The sequence below is a fragment of the Taurulus bubalis genome (genome assembly GCF_910589615.1).
Source record: "Taurulus bubalis genome assembly, chromosome: 16".
NCBI lineage: Eukaryota > Metazoa > Chordata > Actinopteri > Perciformes > Cottidae > Taurulus > Taurulus bubalis.
The window spans coordinates 22,727,117-22,743,399 of NC_136604.1; the positions used below are offsets into that span (position 1 = coordinate 22,727,117).

Consider the following 16,283-nt stretch of genomic DNA (forward strand, 5'->3'; position numbering starts at 1 on the left):
GAGGGACTAAAAGTTTTTATTTATTTCATACCGTTAATATAAATGTACTTGAGAATACTATAAAAAGTACTTCCTAATGTATAATTTTGTTGATTAAATGTCTGAAAATAGTTATAAACAGACCATAATAATTCATTCGACATTAAATACTATTTACAATATTGATTATTTATTTCGACCATTAAAGTGAGAAATAGTCATAAAAAGTGACATATCTAGTTCAAAACCACAAAGATATTTGATTCACTGAATAAAAACAGTTAGTTATTTAGATATGAATGGGGTGGACAGAATAATAGAAACACCTGTGAGCAACAGAAATATTTAGTTTTTAAGAGAAAATTGGCCACAAAAATACAATTATTGTGGGCTTCTAGTTGAAGTTTCTTACGGTAATGGCACTTTTACAGTTGCATTGTGGGATAAATTAAATCCACTCTGTAGAGTACAATAAGAATCATCATAAGAATAAATATATTATTGAATATAATAATAGAGTTTTAAGGTGGATTTTGCCTTTAAAAGGAGTCTCATCTTCAGTGATTTGTGACGTCATTGAAACCGAATGGACCCAAACACCTGCTGCGCACATGGATTATCACCAAAAGAACTCATGGTGGATCATAAAAGTATAAAGGATTCAGTCCCCATTTTATTTATACGTCGTTAAGACTTAAAAAAAAGAAGAAAATACAAAAAAGTGAAAACACAGATGTGGAATTCCACCAGCACTGATTTCTTTTGATTTAAAATCAAGAACGTACAAACATAATGGCACTAATTTGAGTCGTCTATTCACACAAAAGAAGAAAGAAGAACAACAGTTTGGTTTCAAAAACCTTTTTTCTTTCAGAACAGAAAAATGTTCTCATTGTTTTGAAGACGTTCTTAAGAAAATGGTCCATTATTCTGAAAAAAGTGATTTATTATTGAGAAACCCATGCGAGGTCCCACCTCTTGCTTTAAAAACAGTTCTCTTTTTGTATTTTTTTTTTTTATTTTTTATTAAAAATGACACAAAAAGCTCCGTCGTTCCCGCCAAAATAAAAGCCTGGTTATTCGTACAGGAGCAGGTCGGGACTTACTCGCAGTGCGTCAGGCGAGTCGTCCGATTGGTCCCCGACAGCCAAAAGAAGCCCCGCCCCCGATGCCTAGTCCTTTAACCCACAGCGCCCCAGCGGCATCGGGACCCAGAGCTTCGTCTCCCAGGCTCAAACCCGGTTCCTGTTAGTCCACTTTGTCCTCCGGCGGAGCTCCCCGCGGCCATCTTTGGGTCCTGAGCCGTCAGTTGAGAAACACTGACGCGCAACGTCGTCTCCACGGCTGCGACAACAGAGGGAAACATCACGTGTGACGATGTGAGAAGACTTTAACTCTACTGATGTCTGCAGGTGCGTTCAGGGACAACGGGAGAAGAGGAACCCGATCACCTGAAGAGCCTTTCGTTCACTTCTTCAGGTTAACGATGGTTTTAGTTGTATTCATTAATAAAAGATCATAACGTTGTAAAGTATGACGTAAATTTTTTTTAAAAATTCAGTATAGCATGTCGTAATTATTTTATTTTAAAGTATGTCGTAAAAAGTTAAAATAAAAATCGGTATAGTATGTCGTACAAAAATTAAATAAAAGAATCTGTACAGTATATTGTAAAAGGTAATTAAAAAGTTTAAAAAATATATCATAATCTCGTAAAAAAAAATCTATATAGTAAAAATATATATTTGTAAAAAGTAAATAATCAGAATGTCATAAAAAGTTTTAAAGAGTCAAAATCTGTAAAGTATTTTGTAAAATGTAAAAAAAAAAAATGTCGTCAAATAAAAAAAATATTTCTAGTATGTCATAAAAAGATTAAAAAAAAAATCTGTAGAATATGTCGTAAAAGGTCATTCAAAAATGTAATAATCTGTAAATATGTCGTAAAAATACAAATCTGTATAGTAAAAACTTTTGAAATTTTTTTTGTAAAAAGTGAATGAATCAGAATGTCATAAAAAGTTTAAAAAAAATAAAAAAAGTAAAGTATTTCGTAAAATGTAAAAAATAAATCAGTATGTGGTAAAGAGTCAGATATAATCCGTCATCATAGAAAACTTAAAACATAAAAAAGATAAAGTAATGTTTCGGCTCAAAGCTTCATCACCTTCGTCTGCTTTCAGGAACATCAAACTCACCTTCAGCTCGTCTGCTCCTCTGCCGGCGGCTGTGATTGGCTGTCGCCTTTAGATTCCTCCTGGATCACTTCTTCATCCTCTTCATCCTCTTCATCCTCCTCCACCACCTCCTCTTCATTGCAGTCATCATCAGTGGCGTCTTCTCCTTGTTCTTTCACCTCCATCTCTCCTTCGCTGTTTGCATGTTCTGCTACCTCCTCCTCCTCCTCCTCCTCCTCCTCTTCTTCTTCTTCTTCTTCCTCCTCCTCTTCCTCCTCTTCCTCCTCCTCCTCCCCCTGCCCCACCTCCTCCTCCTCCTCCTCTTCTTCGTCCTCCTCCTCCTCTCCCTCCTCGTCGCTGAAGGGCTCCCTGCCCTCCTGCACCCGGTGGGCGGTGTGGGAGAACCAGTCCCTGACCTGCTCGTAGCTCATGCTGGACTTGGTGACCAGGTCGTCCAGGTCCTTCTCGCTCAGGACTCCGTGTTTCAGGAAGTAGTCCTTCAGGAACGACTTCCCGGACTTCACCTGCAGGACCAAGGAAAACATCGGAAAGGACTCTTAGTGTTTGACCTCACTGACCTTCAGGGAAACATGTCGTCTCGTGAGGAACTTAAACCAACCCCCCTTTGGGGATGTTATATAAAGCTGTAAATCATAGCTTGTTTTATGAAGAAAAGCCCAAAACTGCTGTATTTTGATGTAGGTTTGGCACATGAGAAAATTCAAATAGCATTCAAATAACCCCAATGGGCCCATTGGACCCAATTGGGGCCCATTGGGCCCATTGGACCCAATTGGGGCCCATTGGACCCAATTGGGGCCCATTGGGCCCATTGGACCTATCGGGGCCCATTGGACCTATCGGGGCCCATTGGACCTATCGGGGCCCATTGGGGTTATTGGGCCCATTGGGGTTATTGGGGCCCATTGGGGTTATTGGGGCCCATTGGGGTTATTGGACCTATAGGGGCCCATTGGGGTTATTGGACCTATTGGGGTCTACACATCTGAACAAAATCTCACATGTGTACTTTTTATTATAACACCAACCTTATTCAAATAGACCTAGTGGTTGTAGAGATACACCCTTTTTAGTTTGGGTATGACATTTTAGAGGAAAGGGCCTAAAAATAGGTTGGTTTTTAAAAGGTTGAAAAGGGTGCATTAGTTTCGGCTAGGTGTGCCTAATAAAGTGGACACAGACCTTGATGGGTGTGGCGCCCCCTTGTGGCGAGCGCTTGCAGGGATAAGGCCGGCGCGTCCTCCTGGACCAGCCGCGGAACCGCTTCCTGGACTTCTTCTGGGTCTTCACCTCGCCGTTCAGCGCCTCGTCCACCTGAAAGAAAACATTTTTTTTTTTAAGTAAGTAAAACTTCTCCAAAGAAGTACAAATATATAAAAACTGCTAGAGAGACGAAGGACTAGAGAACAGGGATTGGCGACCAGGGTCTAAAGATGAGGGAGTAGAGACGAAGGACTAGAGACGAAGGACTAGAGACGAAGGACTAGAGACGAGGGACTAGAGACCAGGGACTAGAGACCAGGGTCTAGAGACCAGGGACTAGAGACGAGTGACTAGAGACGAAGGACTAGAGACGAAGGACTAGAGACGAAGGACTAGAGACGAGGGACTAGAGACCAGGGTCTAGAGACGAGGGACTAGAGACGAGGGACTAGAGACGAGGGACTAGAGACGAGGGACTAGAGACGAGGGACTAGAGACGAAGGTCTAGAGACGAGGGACTAGAGACGAAGCTCTAGAGACGAAGGTCCATAGACGAGGGACTAGAGACGAGGGACTAGAGACGAGGGACAAGAGACGAGGGACAAGAGACGAGGGACTAGAGACGAGGGACTAGAGACGAGGGTCAGTACCTTCCCGCTCTGGTAGAGGTAGAACCACTTAAGGTTGCTGTTCTTGCAGGCGTAGCGCGTGTCTCCGAACCAGTTGACGATGTAGCTCCTCGGCAGGCCGCTGTCGTCGGCCATGTTGTCGTACTCCTCGGCCGTGGGCCACTGCGAGCGCACGAAGGCCTTCTTCAGGATGTGCAGCTGCATCGGAGTCTTCTTCAGCGTCTTCCTGCTGGAGGGCGTGGTCCGCCGCTCCTCTTCCTCCTCTTCCTCATTCTCCTCCTCCTCCTTCGAGGGCATCTTCCGCCTCTCGGTGAACCAGGCGTCCACCTCGCGGCGCGTTAGCTTGGTGGCGGCGCGCAGGCGGCTCAGCTCCTCGTCCGGCGGCGTATTCGCCTCCTGGAAGCTGGCCTCCAGCACGAGCAGCTGCTCCGGGGTCTTCTCCTTGAACTTCTGCGGCGTGAAGTCGGGGAAGGCGTGCCGGAACTTGACCCGCGGGTCTCTGGACGTTGCGACGCCGGCGGCGGACGTCGGGGAGGAGCAGTCGCCGGTGGCGTCGTCGCTGGAGTCGATGACGACGACGATGGAGCCGCTGGCGCCGGCGTCGTTGTCGCTGCTGTTGAGGCCGCCGCCGCCGCTCCTCCCTCGTCCTCCTCCCGGCACTTTGGTGGGCGGGGCTTCGCTCAGCGGCACGCCGTGGTGGTCCTTGGAGTTCCTCTGGTTGTAGCGCGTGTCGCTGAACCACTTCTTGATCGCGCGCTTGGAGAGTTTGGTGACCTGCATGAGCCGCGATATCTCCGCCTCGGTGGCAAACTGCCGGCGCCCGTAGCTCGCCTTCAGCTCCGCCAGCTGCTCCTTGGACTTCTTCGGTTTGGCCGACGCCGCCGCCGCCGCCGCCACGTCACGGCCGAGCGCCGCCGCGGCCGACCTCTCCGTCTTCGACTCGGTCGCCGACGGCTCAGCGGCTTTGGGCCGGTTGCCCGGCGCGCCCGCCACCGTCAGGGTGATGGGCGAGGCGCCCGGCACGGCGCTGCCGTTGCCCGTCACCTGCGTGAGCACGAGGCCCGGCTGGCCCACGATCTGGCAGGTCTGGAAGATGGACTGCAGGCCGTTGGCGGCCATGTTGGCCGGGATGACGGTGATGGTCTGAGGGCCGGCCTGCACCGTGCCGTTGAACTTCTTCCTCCTCGCCTCCTCCACCTGCAGAGAGACGACTCAGTAAAGTGCCCAAATACATATTTATTCTTCAGGAACATAATTTAACCGTCTTGCGCTTTCACACATTTCATTCTAAGAAAATATCTAATTTCTACTTCCCCGAATCTTACATTTTATTTCCTTAAGAACATAAATCCAATCAAAGCTCAGCTGGAGAGAAAGACGTCGAGCTGGAAACTTTCTGGAAGAACAACCGTCTGTTGTGATGAACACCGAATGTGAAACACATGTGAAACGGGAACAATTAGTACAATTAAGTAATAAAAGTGACGGCAGCCGATCGAAACCAGCTGGTTTTCAGCCAATCGGGCTCAACACAGGGGGCGGAGCTATAAATTGTGGGTGGGGCTCAACACAGGCGGCGGGGCTCAACACAGGGGGCGGGGCTCAACACAGGGGGCGGGGCTCAACACAGGGGGCGGGGCTCAACACAGGGGACGGGGCTCAACACAGGGGGCGGGGCTCAACACAGGGGGCGGGGCTCAACACAGGGGGCGGGGCTCAACACAGGGGGCGGGGCTGCACCGACCTCCTCCGGCGTCCAGCTGACTCCGTGCTTCAGCCTCTGGGCGGAGAACCAGACTTTGATCTGCTCCTCGCTGAACTTCGTCTGCGAAGACAAACCCATGATCTCCGAGACCGAAGGGTACGGGAACCTGAGACGCACAAAATAAATGTATTAATAAAAAGATTGGATAGAACTTTACTAATTGAACAAGCGCGTGTTGCGGGTCATTCAAATACATATATATATAAATATAAACATGTGTGTATGCATTACCGGTTGTAGGCGCTGACCAGCAGGACGTTGTTGTCCATGGCCGTGTTGTAGGTGGGGATGCTGCTGATGGGGATGAGCAGCTGCGTCTGCGTCTGGCTGAGGTTCTGCTGGTTCTGCAGCGCCGACAGCACCTGGGCCAGCGTCCCGGGGGGCAGCACCCCGCCGCCCGCTTTGATCTGCAGCACGTTGGAGCCGTTGACCACGATGCCCTGCGGCACGCCGTGCACCTGCAGCGGCGCCGAGATGGGCACGAGGCGGGGCGCGCCGGCGGCGGAGGAGAACGCCGGCGCCGGAGACAGCGCGGGCGGCGACTTGTTCTCGTCGTCCTCCTCGTCCTCCACCTTGATGACGTCGTCCACGGCGGCCATTTTGTGGAAGGCGGCGAACTTCTTGGGCTCCGGCCGGCCGCGGCTCCTCATGATGGGCGTCTTGCTGAGCGCGATGCTGCGGCGGGACGCGTCCTCGGCCTCGTCGGCCTCCGCCTTGACGAAGCCGCCGGCGAAGGTGAGGTCGTTGACCGTCTGCTGGAACACGGTCTCGTTGCTGCGCTTCACCATCGTGCGCGTGAAGTTGTCCTCGCCCGGGTGGAGGCGGGCGTTGTGCGCCAGCAGGGTGTCGTAGCTGAGGGAGGAGACGTGGTTAAGAGCTAAGAGATACAGAGGAGACGTGGTTAAGAGATACAGAGGAGACGTGGTTAAGAGATACAGAGGAGACGTGGTTAAGAGATACAGAGGAGACGTGGTTAAGAGATACAGAGGAGACGTGGTTAAGAGATACAGAGGAGACGTGGTTAAGAGTTAAGAGATACAGATTCAGAACAAGAGGACTCACTTCCTCTCAGATTAGTGCAATCAAAGTTCAGCAAAACTGGGTTTCAAATTAGTAAATCCAATTCTGGATTCATGAACAAACGTTGTTCGCTAGCCAGCTAGCTTAAAGTCAGTTAGTTAGCTTCACGTATAAAACACAGGTATTCTACCTCTCGGTGTATAAAACACAGGTATTCTACCTCTTGGTGTGGTAGTCACACTCCATGCAGACGTACGAGGTGTTGGTGACGACGTCGGGATGCTCTGCGTCCACGTGTGCGGTGAACAGGTTGAGCTCGGCGGTCTGGAAGCTGCAGTACTTGCACTCGTAGCCGCCCTCCGCCGTGTTGGAGTCCAGGTAGAGGTCCGGCCCGGCCCGGCGGTCAGCGTCCTCGCCCGGTGGCTCGGAGGAGGCGGCCGCCGCGCCGCGTGCGTCCTCCGGCTCGGCGTCCTCCATCTCCTGGTCTTCCTCCTCGGCCTCCCGAGGCGGCACCATGCACGGGGTGGTGGTCTTCCTCCTGCTCGCCATCCTGAGGGGTCTGTCGGGGTCGTCTCCGGGGCGTCAACGCCGGGTCAGTTACAGTCGTCCCGCCATAAAGGATGACGTCATCCGTGGGAAAGTTTTCCTCCGTCGTCCCTGATCCCTGGAGACGAGGATTTTAAAATCATTTTTAAATCAAGCAGAGATTAAAACTAATCTAGGAAATCCAAGTTTAAACCAAAATTAAATTATGCTCAAATTAAAACAATATTGTCTGTATTCATGAACAAACGTTGTTCACTAGCCAGCTAGCTTAAAGTCAGTTAGTTAGCTTCACGTATAAAAACACAGGTATTCTACCTCTTGGTGTATAAAAACACAAATATTCTACCTCTTGGTGAATAAAAACACAAATATTCTACCTCTTGGTGTATAAAAACACAAATATTCTACCTCTTGGTGAATAAAAACACAAGTATTCTACCTCTTGGTGTATAAAAACACAAATATTCTACCTCTTGGTGTATAAAAACACAAGCATTCTACCTCTTGGTGAATAAAAACACAAGCATTCTACCTCTTGGTGAATAAAAACACAAGTATTCTACCTCTTGGTGAATAAAAACATGAGTATTCTGATGGAGAGCCTGAAGTTCACGCTGTCAAAGAATTGTGAGAAGGTTATAAACCGAGTGGACCGTTTTACTGGATAAACACACATTAGTTATGCTCACGTCGACCTGACGATTACTAGTTTTGGCATTTTTCAAACACATTTATTTATTTTCAAAATGGGTGAAATGCTGCTCAATATTAAATATATTTACATAATTAGTAAATAAAGAAAAAGAAAAAAGTTGAATCATCTAACATACTTTTTTTCAGAATCAGTGACATTTTAAATCACTTCTCAAAACGTCTTAAAACAAACTGTCATTATTCATTTCCAATATCATTTAATATTCTTGCTTTTTCATATTGCTTTTTGGGTATTTCATTTCCATTTTATGACGTTTATGTCTGATTCACGTCCCTTTGGACCCGTTTAAACCATTTAAAGTACCTTGTACCTTTATTTTGAAAGGTTCGGTATAAAACGTACTATTCTAATTATCCATCTTCTTTGCTTCCGTGTAATGTAATAGTTATCTTGTAACTTATATAATAAATATGAATAATATAATAAATGCCCGTGATTGAGGTAATAAATCAGATGAATTGATCAGAGCAACTGCTGCTGACAGAGCGACTGTTGAAGCTTCCGAGCATGCGGGGAAATAAAAACAGCTGTTTATTAGAAATGCACTTCCTGTCCGCGCGCACGCGCAGAGATAAAAAAAATAAATAAAAAAAGCCATGTTAGCCAACACACTCACGATGCTAGCTAGCTGGACGCGGGAGGGGTTTAAAGGGGTTTCTCCCGCGGGCGGCGCGAGCCCGAGCGCCGGTTACCGGGCTGAAGCGACCGTTGCAAACCAACCGTTGTCTCACGAGGGAAACGGCTCGCTGAGGCTCGCGGCTCGATGCGCAGTCTTCCGCCTTTTACCCGAAGACACCGAGGAGCCCATCTGCTTCCAGCCCGGGACGCGGCGCCTCTCCGGCGGCCTGGAGGCGCGAGCTTCACCCGCCAGTTGTCAGTTAGAACCGCGACGGCTCCGCATCGCTCGCGGCCGTTGGCGTCGTCGGTTAAAAAGGACAGTTTGATGAAAAAGGCACCGATAGTTCAGCGAACCCACCGATGGCCATTTTTTTTTTCACACCGCCGCTACAAGCGAGCAACGGCCGAAAAGTACATCCGGTTTCGTTTTTTTTTCAGAATAAAAGCGTAAACTAAAGTTGTACTAGAAATATTCAGAAGTAAAACAAACTCTGTTCAAAAATAATGCTCCTGCATTCAAAACTTTTAAATATTTGTAATACATTTATTCACTTAAATTTTGCAGTTGGTACAACAACTAGAAGTACTCTTAAGTAAAAACAAATGTACTCTTATTACAAGTAATATTCCTGCATTTAAAACTTTTTTTATTTTTTTAACTTTAAAAAGTATTTATTCATTGATGAGTCACTTCGCAACAATATTTCCCCCTGAGATGTCGGGCAGTAGAAGTATGAAGTAGCATAGAAGTACCTCCACATTGTACTTACAGATTGATTAAATGTACTTTGATACACTCCGCTGCTGGGAAGAAAATAAAACACAATAATAATATAAATCACAAACAGTGAAAGTCAGAACGTCTTTACATATTCTAATTTAGCTCAAATTGCCAAAATATTCAACATCATTTACCAAAACCACAAAAAAATCCCTAATAATAATTGTTGATTGTGGTGTTCCTTAATGTTATTTATAATATATAAACAGTTTATCGTTCCCCTATAGATCATTTCAATCACAACTCAAATAGTGTATTATATTGATTGAAAACAATATTTCTGATTATTTTAGTATATCAACACATTCTTGTCCACATAAACATGCTGTATTGATTCATTTCATTTCTAATTTATACTGTATTATATTTATTTGTGTATAATATATGTATTTTTCCTAATATATTTATATATGTATTAATTGATTAATTATGTGTTTAGATTTCTTTTTGTGTGTTTAATGCCCAATGATTTATTTTGAAGGCATCCCTGTGAAACGGAAACGAAGGTCGCTATACTGTTCCGGGTTTGACGGAAGTATTTCCGTACGTCATTACGTCATAGAACGACGTAATGCGTGTGTTCCCACTGTGTACTATCGCACTGAACCACCGTGTACTGATGCAGTTATGCAAGACGTTTGGTCACATACTGTCCTGAAGTACTCAGATACTGTCCTGAAGTACTCAGATACTGTCCTGAAGTACTCAGATACTGTCCTGAAATACTCAGATACTGTCCTGAAGTACTCAGATACTGTCCTGAAGTACTCAGATACTTCCCTCAAGTAAAAGTACTTGTACAACAATGGACTAAAATACTCTGTTACAAGTACAAGCTCTGGATAAAGAGAATACAAGTACATTAGTAACTTTTTTGATTTAAATTATATATATATATATATATATATATATATATATATATATATATATATATATATATATATATATATATATGCTTAAAGTATCAAAGGGACATTATATGAAAGTATTATTACTAATGTATTAACATTTAAGTAGAACTACAGGTGGTATAAGTACAGCACATTTTAACTATTTCATATATTTATATTATATGTGAGTTTATATACTTTGTTTGTAAAATACTACAGCTGTGAAATAAATGAAAGCATTCTTCTAATGAATGAGGTATAAGTATGAATTAAAATGAATCTACTGATTATTTAATGTAACATATATGTATTTTTAATTCAACCAATATGATCAGAATAAAAACAGGAAATAAGAAATACTGCAAAATAAAGGATAATAATAATACTTTAATTTTATTTAGCGCTTTTCCATTTTATACATTTGCAGCACAGAAGACACAAAAACAACGATTATGATTATAATTAAGCCTCAATAGTTTTTTTATTCAAAATGATGATTTAGAGAAGAACCACACATTATCCAAAGAGTCAATAGAAAGTAAGAAAACATACAAAAATATATTTTAATAACTCAATGTGTTTATTTGGCATATTGCTTCATTCAAAATGTGAATATCATGAGTCTTTTAGCAAACAACTCATTTTTACTCATTTTCTTAAAGTGGCAAATTGGTGATACTATTGTGCGGGAAAGTCTGAATAAATAAAGACTTTTAAACAATCATAAGCAGCAGGATGACAATAAAATATTCGACTACAAAACATATCACTACGTTTGCTTAAAACATGATCGCATGAATAATGTTTCTATTTAAGAACACACACAGATTAATAACTAAAATAATCTGCTAGGTGACATTTTGTTATTTCTTTTGCAAACAGTGTTCATCTATAAAGTAATGAACAGGTGCACAGCAGTATCACATCAACCAAAGCAGAACTACTTATCGCTCACTCGCAGTACTTTGTGTACTTTTATTTAACCTTTAGTTAAACTTCAAGCTACTAAATGAAACCAGAAAACACAAAAACAAGACCAGATTCAGTTTGACGACGACGTGATTATTGATTATCATCAAAACTTCAAATGAGTCCAAAAGAAGACGGGACAGAAAATAATCAGATTACATTCATTTACATTTTTTTTTTTTTTTTTTTTTTTAGCCTTTTGTGAAAAGACTATTGATATTAAATAAAGATGATAATTTAATTTCCTGCATGCAGTTCAATTCCTTTTAGGGATGTTTGTTCGATTATACTAGTCAGATTGTTTTTTAGCGCAATAACAGATGCAGTTAATTAGTAAGGTGTGTGTGTGTGATTAAAAAACGTCACTATGATAGAAATGCCATGATATTAATATGAATTATTGAGTTCGTTCACTCCAAACAGACGGCTTCTTATCGCCGACCTACAACTTTCTAAAACTTTATACTTCAATCAGGGAGCCGACCATTTTTAATGAATATTCATGTTTTTTTCATAGCTTATAAATGTTGTTTATATTCGTTGCTAATTGTTGATAAATTGTCCCTGTGGATGTCCGAGGCCAGAGAAGTTCTCTGTTCCTGTGGTTCCGTCGGCCAGAGGAACCCTGGACGCGGTTCTGCTGTCGGGTTACTCGCCCACAGCTCCGGCGCTCGGTTCCCCGCTCGGGTCCAAGAGGACGCTGCACTCTGACGCGGCCGGGCTGCCGCTGAACTGGGACGCGGCCAGGCTGCCGCTGGACTGGGACGCGGCCAGGCTGCCGCTGAACTGGGACGCGGCCGGGCTGCCGCTGAACTGGGACGCGGCCGGGCTGGCCGGGCTGCCGCTGAACTGGGACGCGGCCAGGCTGCCGCTGAACTGGGACGCGGCCAGGCTGCCGCTGAACTGGGACGCGGCCGGGCTGCCGTTGAACTGGGACGCGGCCGGGCTGCCGCTGAACTGGGACGCGGCCGGGCTGCCGCTGAACTGGGACGCGGCCGGGCTGGCCGGGCTGCCGCTGAACTGGGACGCGGCCAGGCTGCCGCTGAACTGGGACGCGGCCAGGCTGCCGCTGAACTGGGACGCGGCCGGGCTGCCGTTGAACTGGGACGCGGCCAGGCTGCCGCTGAACTGGGACGCGGCCGGGCTGCCGTTGAACTGGGACGCGGCCAGGCTGCCGCTGAACTGGGACGCGGCCGGGCTGCCGCTGAACTGGGACGCGGCCGGGCTGGCCGGGCTGCCGCTGAACTGGGACGCGGCCAGGCTGCCGCTGAACTGGGACGCGGCCGGGCTGCCGTTGAACTGGGACGCGGCCAGGCTGCCGCTGAACTGGGACGCGGCCGGGCTGCCGCTGAACTGGGACGCGGCCGGGCTGGCCGGGCTGCCGCTGAACTGGGACGCGGCCAGGCTGCCGCTGAACTGGGACGCGGCCAGGCTGCCGCTGAACTGGGACGCGGCCGGGCTGACGTCATCGGCAGCTATGGCGCTCGGTTCCCCGCTCGGGTCCAAGAGGACGCTGCACTCGGACGCGGCCGGGCTCACGCTGGACTCGGACGCGGCCGGGCTGACGTCATCGGCAGCTATGGCGCTCGGTTCCCTGCTCGGGTCCAAGAGGACGCTGCACTCGGACGTGGCCGGGCTGCCGCTGAACTGGGACGTGGCCGGGCTGCCGCTGAACTGGGACGTGGCCGGGCTGACGTCATCGGCTGCTAAAGGACCAGAAGGGAAGTTTTATTCAGATTTGAGTTATTTAATAAACGTGAATTTGGTTTGATGATTGTAAAAATAATCATCAATGAAGCACTTACCTTTTTTAAGTGGTTTTTCTGTTGATAAAAAGAAAAGAAAACACAAATGGTTAAAAACGCACAACAGAATATTTCTGTCGATTGTAAATCTAATTAAATTGTACAATTGAGTTATACGATGTGATACTTTACGTTAATTTAAAGAACGAAGAGACTTACTGGATTTGTTGCTTTCCAGAGACTCATCCGAGCCTGAAAGAAAATACAATCAATATAAAAGGAAGTCATAACAAATAAATAAAGAGGCTATTACAGCTTTCCTTTATCAAAATGATAAAAGAGAACCTGAATAGATAAAAAAAAAAAAGCTTTGTTATTGAAAAGTTGCTGTTGAACGTCTTGATGATGTAATCGAGTTCAAATGAGAAATGTCCGTCAACGTTTGTCTTTTTAAACTGATAACAGAAATAAGGATCAACAACAGAGGGTTTGTTTTAAAAGATGGACTTTGATTGACAGGTGGAGGAAGCCACTCCTTTTTATCAATGGAGATGAAAATAAAGAGGTGGAAATATTCTAATGATAGCGTTCACTTAAGCTGATGTGATTATTTTAGGTGTAAAACACGTCCTCAGCAGAACTTTACTCTTCATACAAACACAGGTATACACATGTGTACTGTCCCTTTAAGAGAATCAGAGCACTTACCTAGATTTGGTTTGAGGAGACCATTAAACACTCCTGCAAACAGACACAACACATTAACACAAACCGTGGAGATGATCAATTTGAGGACAGTCTGAAGTCTTATTGTTCGAGCAGAGGAACTCAAATCGTTTGATTTAGATAAAAACATATATGTTGTGGTGAATTCCAAAGACATTTTAGAAGACAACATCCAGTACAGTAGGTCGGGTAGAGCTGCTAAACCAGTTCTTTAACCACTGGGAGCTCCCAGTCCACTCTGGTGTTCTTCCCGTGACCTGTGAACGCCTCACGGCTCTCATAAAGTAAGAACAGACCTTTGCTCCCGATGAAGGATCCACACAACACATCTTCACTGGAAGTACTTTGAGTACATGACTTCACTGAATACTGCGTCACAGCATCGTTAGCATTACCAGTTCATCCTGGTGAAAAGTTACACTGAAGCTTAAAGCTTGACATTAAACATAAACACGTGTGTAGTGACATGTTCCACTTACCGTTTTTATACAAGAGGAAAAGAATCCCACCAATCAAGAGGAGCACGATGATCCCGCCCACGAGGCCGCCGATGATCGCTCCACCGCCGCCGGCAGGAAGAGACTTACCTGAAACACAGACGACATTCACACCGCGTTTCTGTCCGCTTACCTTATATATATATATATATATATATATATATATATATATATATATGTATATATATTACACCACCTTGTTTCAGTCCGCTCACCTTCAACATTTATATTCACACGGTTCAGTTTAACTGTCTTTCTTGTGTCTCATGTGCCTTAAAAATGATGACTGCCGTTATATACACACTATATATATTTTTATTTATGTATATTAATATATATACTGTATATAAATATAAAATAATGTAATATATATATATATATATATATATATATATATATATATATATATATATACACATATATATACACACAAATATATTTAAATATAAATATATATATTTACCTACATATATATAAAAATATATATATATATATTTACATAAATATTTATACGTAATCTAAAAAAAAAGTGCCCGTGAATAAATTGGCGTTTGATCCAGTTTAAAAAGGCGAACATTTTTGGATGTTGCTGGTTTTTAACTGTACATTTTAACCAGACGAAGGACATCTGGATCTTAAGCTATGAGCAGCAGCTCCTCAGGACGTCCTGATGGAAACAGAAGGAAGACAACAACTCCCATGATGCCGCGCTGCTCCACAGTTTAACCTGCACAAAAAGGTTCTCACCCCACTCCTCCACCACGTAGACCCTGGAGGCGGCGTGCGACACCTCACAGGTGTAGTTGGACGGGTCGGTCCTCAGGATGTCCACGCTGTCCCTCTGCTGATAGGTGCCGTCTCCGTTGGGCCGCGGGCCCGTGGAGCGCAGCCCGTCCTCCCGGGACAGGACGCGCTGGTTCCTCTTGATCAGCAGTTTGATCTCTTTCGGGATGAACCCCGTGGCCATGCAGGTCAGCTCCACGTTGGCATCCACTTTGGTCTTCCGCGCGTACATGTACACTTTGAGAGGTACTAGAAGGAGGAACCAGGAAGTGAGTCGTATTTATTGTATGGAATAAGCACTAGAACCCGGACATTAGGGCTGGGCGGTATGGAAAAAAAATCACATCACAGTATTTTGTACGATTCTGGCACTTTCACGGTATATCACAGTTTTTTTTTCTTGAGTAAACACATTCATTCATTGATGCCGAAAAGGACCGCCGGCCAACTGAACAGCTGTTAGAGCGGTGAGCAGCTGTTTGTATGTATGTTGGTACATAGAAGGTGTTAGGAAGCTAAACATGGAGGGACTTAGGACCCAGGGGGATGTTGGTGAAAAAAGACAGGAAGAGACCGACAGGAAGAGTCTGTGTCTTCCTGCGACGGAGTTTCTTCTTGTTGTGATAGTGGGCGAGCTTTACCCAGCATGCAGTCCGGCGGTGTAATTTTATAAATATACAATTTTAATGTTACAAATTGTTTATGTGTCACAAACTGTTGTGTCGTGAGTTGTGGGTTATTAATTGTTGTTATAAAGTTACAACCATGACTAAAGTTCAGTGGAGGAGACGACTCAGCGTCCTCACTAGGACACTAGTCCTCCTGTAGCTTAGTGGAGGAGACGACTAAGCGTCCTCACTAGGACACTAGTCCTCCTGTAGCTCAGTGGAGGAGACGACTAAGCGTCCTCACTAGGACACTAGTCCTCCTGTAGCTCAGTGGAGGAGGCGACTAAGCGTCCTCACTAGGACACTAGTCCTCCTGTAGCTCAGTGGAGGAGGCGACTAAGCGTCCTCACTAGGACACTAGTCCTCCTGTAGCTCAGTGGAGGAGGCGACTAAGCGTCCTCACTAGGACACTAGTCCTCCTGTAGCTCAGTGGAGGAGGCGACTAAGCGTCCTCACTAGAGGTGTTTCCCGCCATACGTACTGGCGGGTAGCAGCTCCTGGTACGTCAGGAACTGCTTCATCCAGTCGATGCACTCCTTCTCCAGGTATCC

The 16,283-nt window shown here is 45.3% G+C and overlaps 2 protein-coding genes across 2 annotated transcripts in view; both read right to left on the reverse strand.

Moving 5' to 3' along the window:
- Positions 1-257: 257 nt before the first annotated feature.
- Positions 258-7,343, reverse strand: LOC306749059 (zinc fingers and homeoboxes protein 1-like; the record flags this gene model as incomplete). The annotated part of the gene is made up of 7 exons (XM_079232303.1): positions 258-1,323; positions 2,178-2,680; positions 3,360-3,491; positions 4,031-5,206; positions 5,754-5,880; positions 6,006-6,626; positions 7,015-7,343. The coding sequence occupies 6 exons, from the start codon at positions 7,341-7,343 to the stop codon at positions 2,180-2,182; spliced, it is 2,886 nt and encodes a 961-aa protein (XP_079088429.1). The 3' UTR covers positions 258-1,323; positions 2,178-2,179.
- A 3,545-nt stretch (positions 7,344-10,888) lies between these two features.
- The window catches only part of LOC306748792 (uncharacterized protein), an 8,376-nt gene continuing 2,981 nt past the window's right edge, over positions 10,889-16,283 (reverse strand). Inside the window, exons 3-9 of the mRNA XM_079232012.1 lie at positions 16,214-16,283; positions 15,029-15,313; positions 14,264-14,371; positions 13,767-13,799; positions 13,278-13,310; positions 13,119-13,136; positions 10,889-13,019 (exon numbers count right to left, since the gene is read on the reverse strand). The exon at positions 16,214-16,283 is cut by the window's right edge and continues 215 nt beyond it. Coding sequence (XP_079088138.1) covers positions 11,962-13,019; positions 13,119-13,136; positions 13,278-13,310; positions 13,767-13,799; positions 14,264-14,371; positions 15,029-15,313; positions 16,214-16,283 — 1,605 coding nt within the window. The 3' untranslated portion in view covers positions 10,889-11,961. The remainder of the gene's footprint in view (positions 13,020-13,118; positions 13,137-13,277; positions 13,311-13,766; positions 13,800-14,263; positions 14,372-15,028; positions 15,314-16,213) is intronic.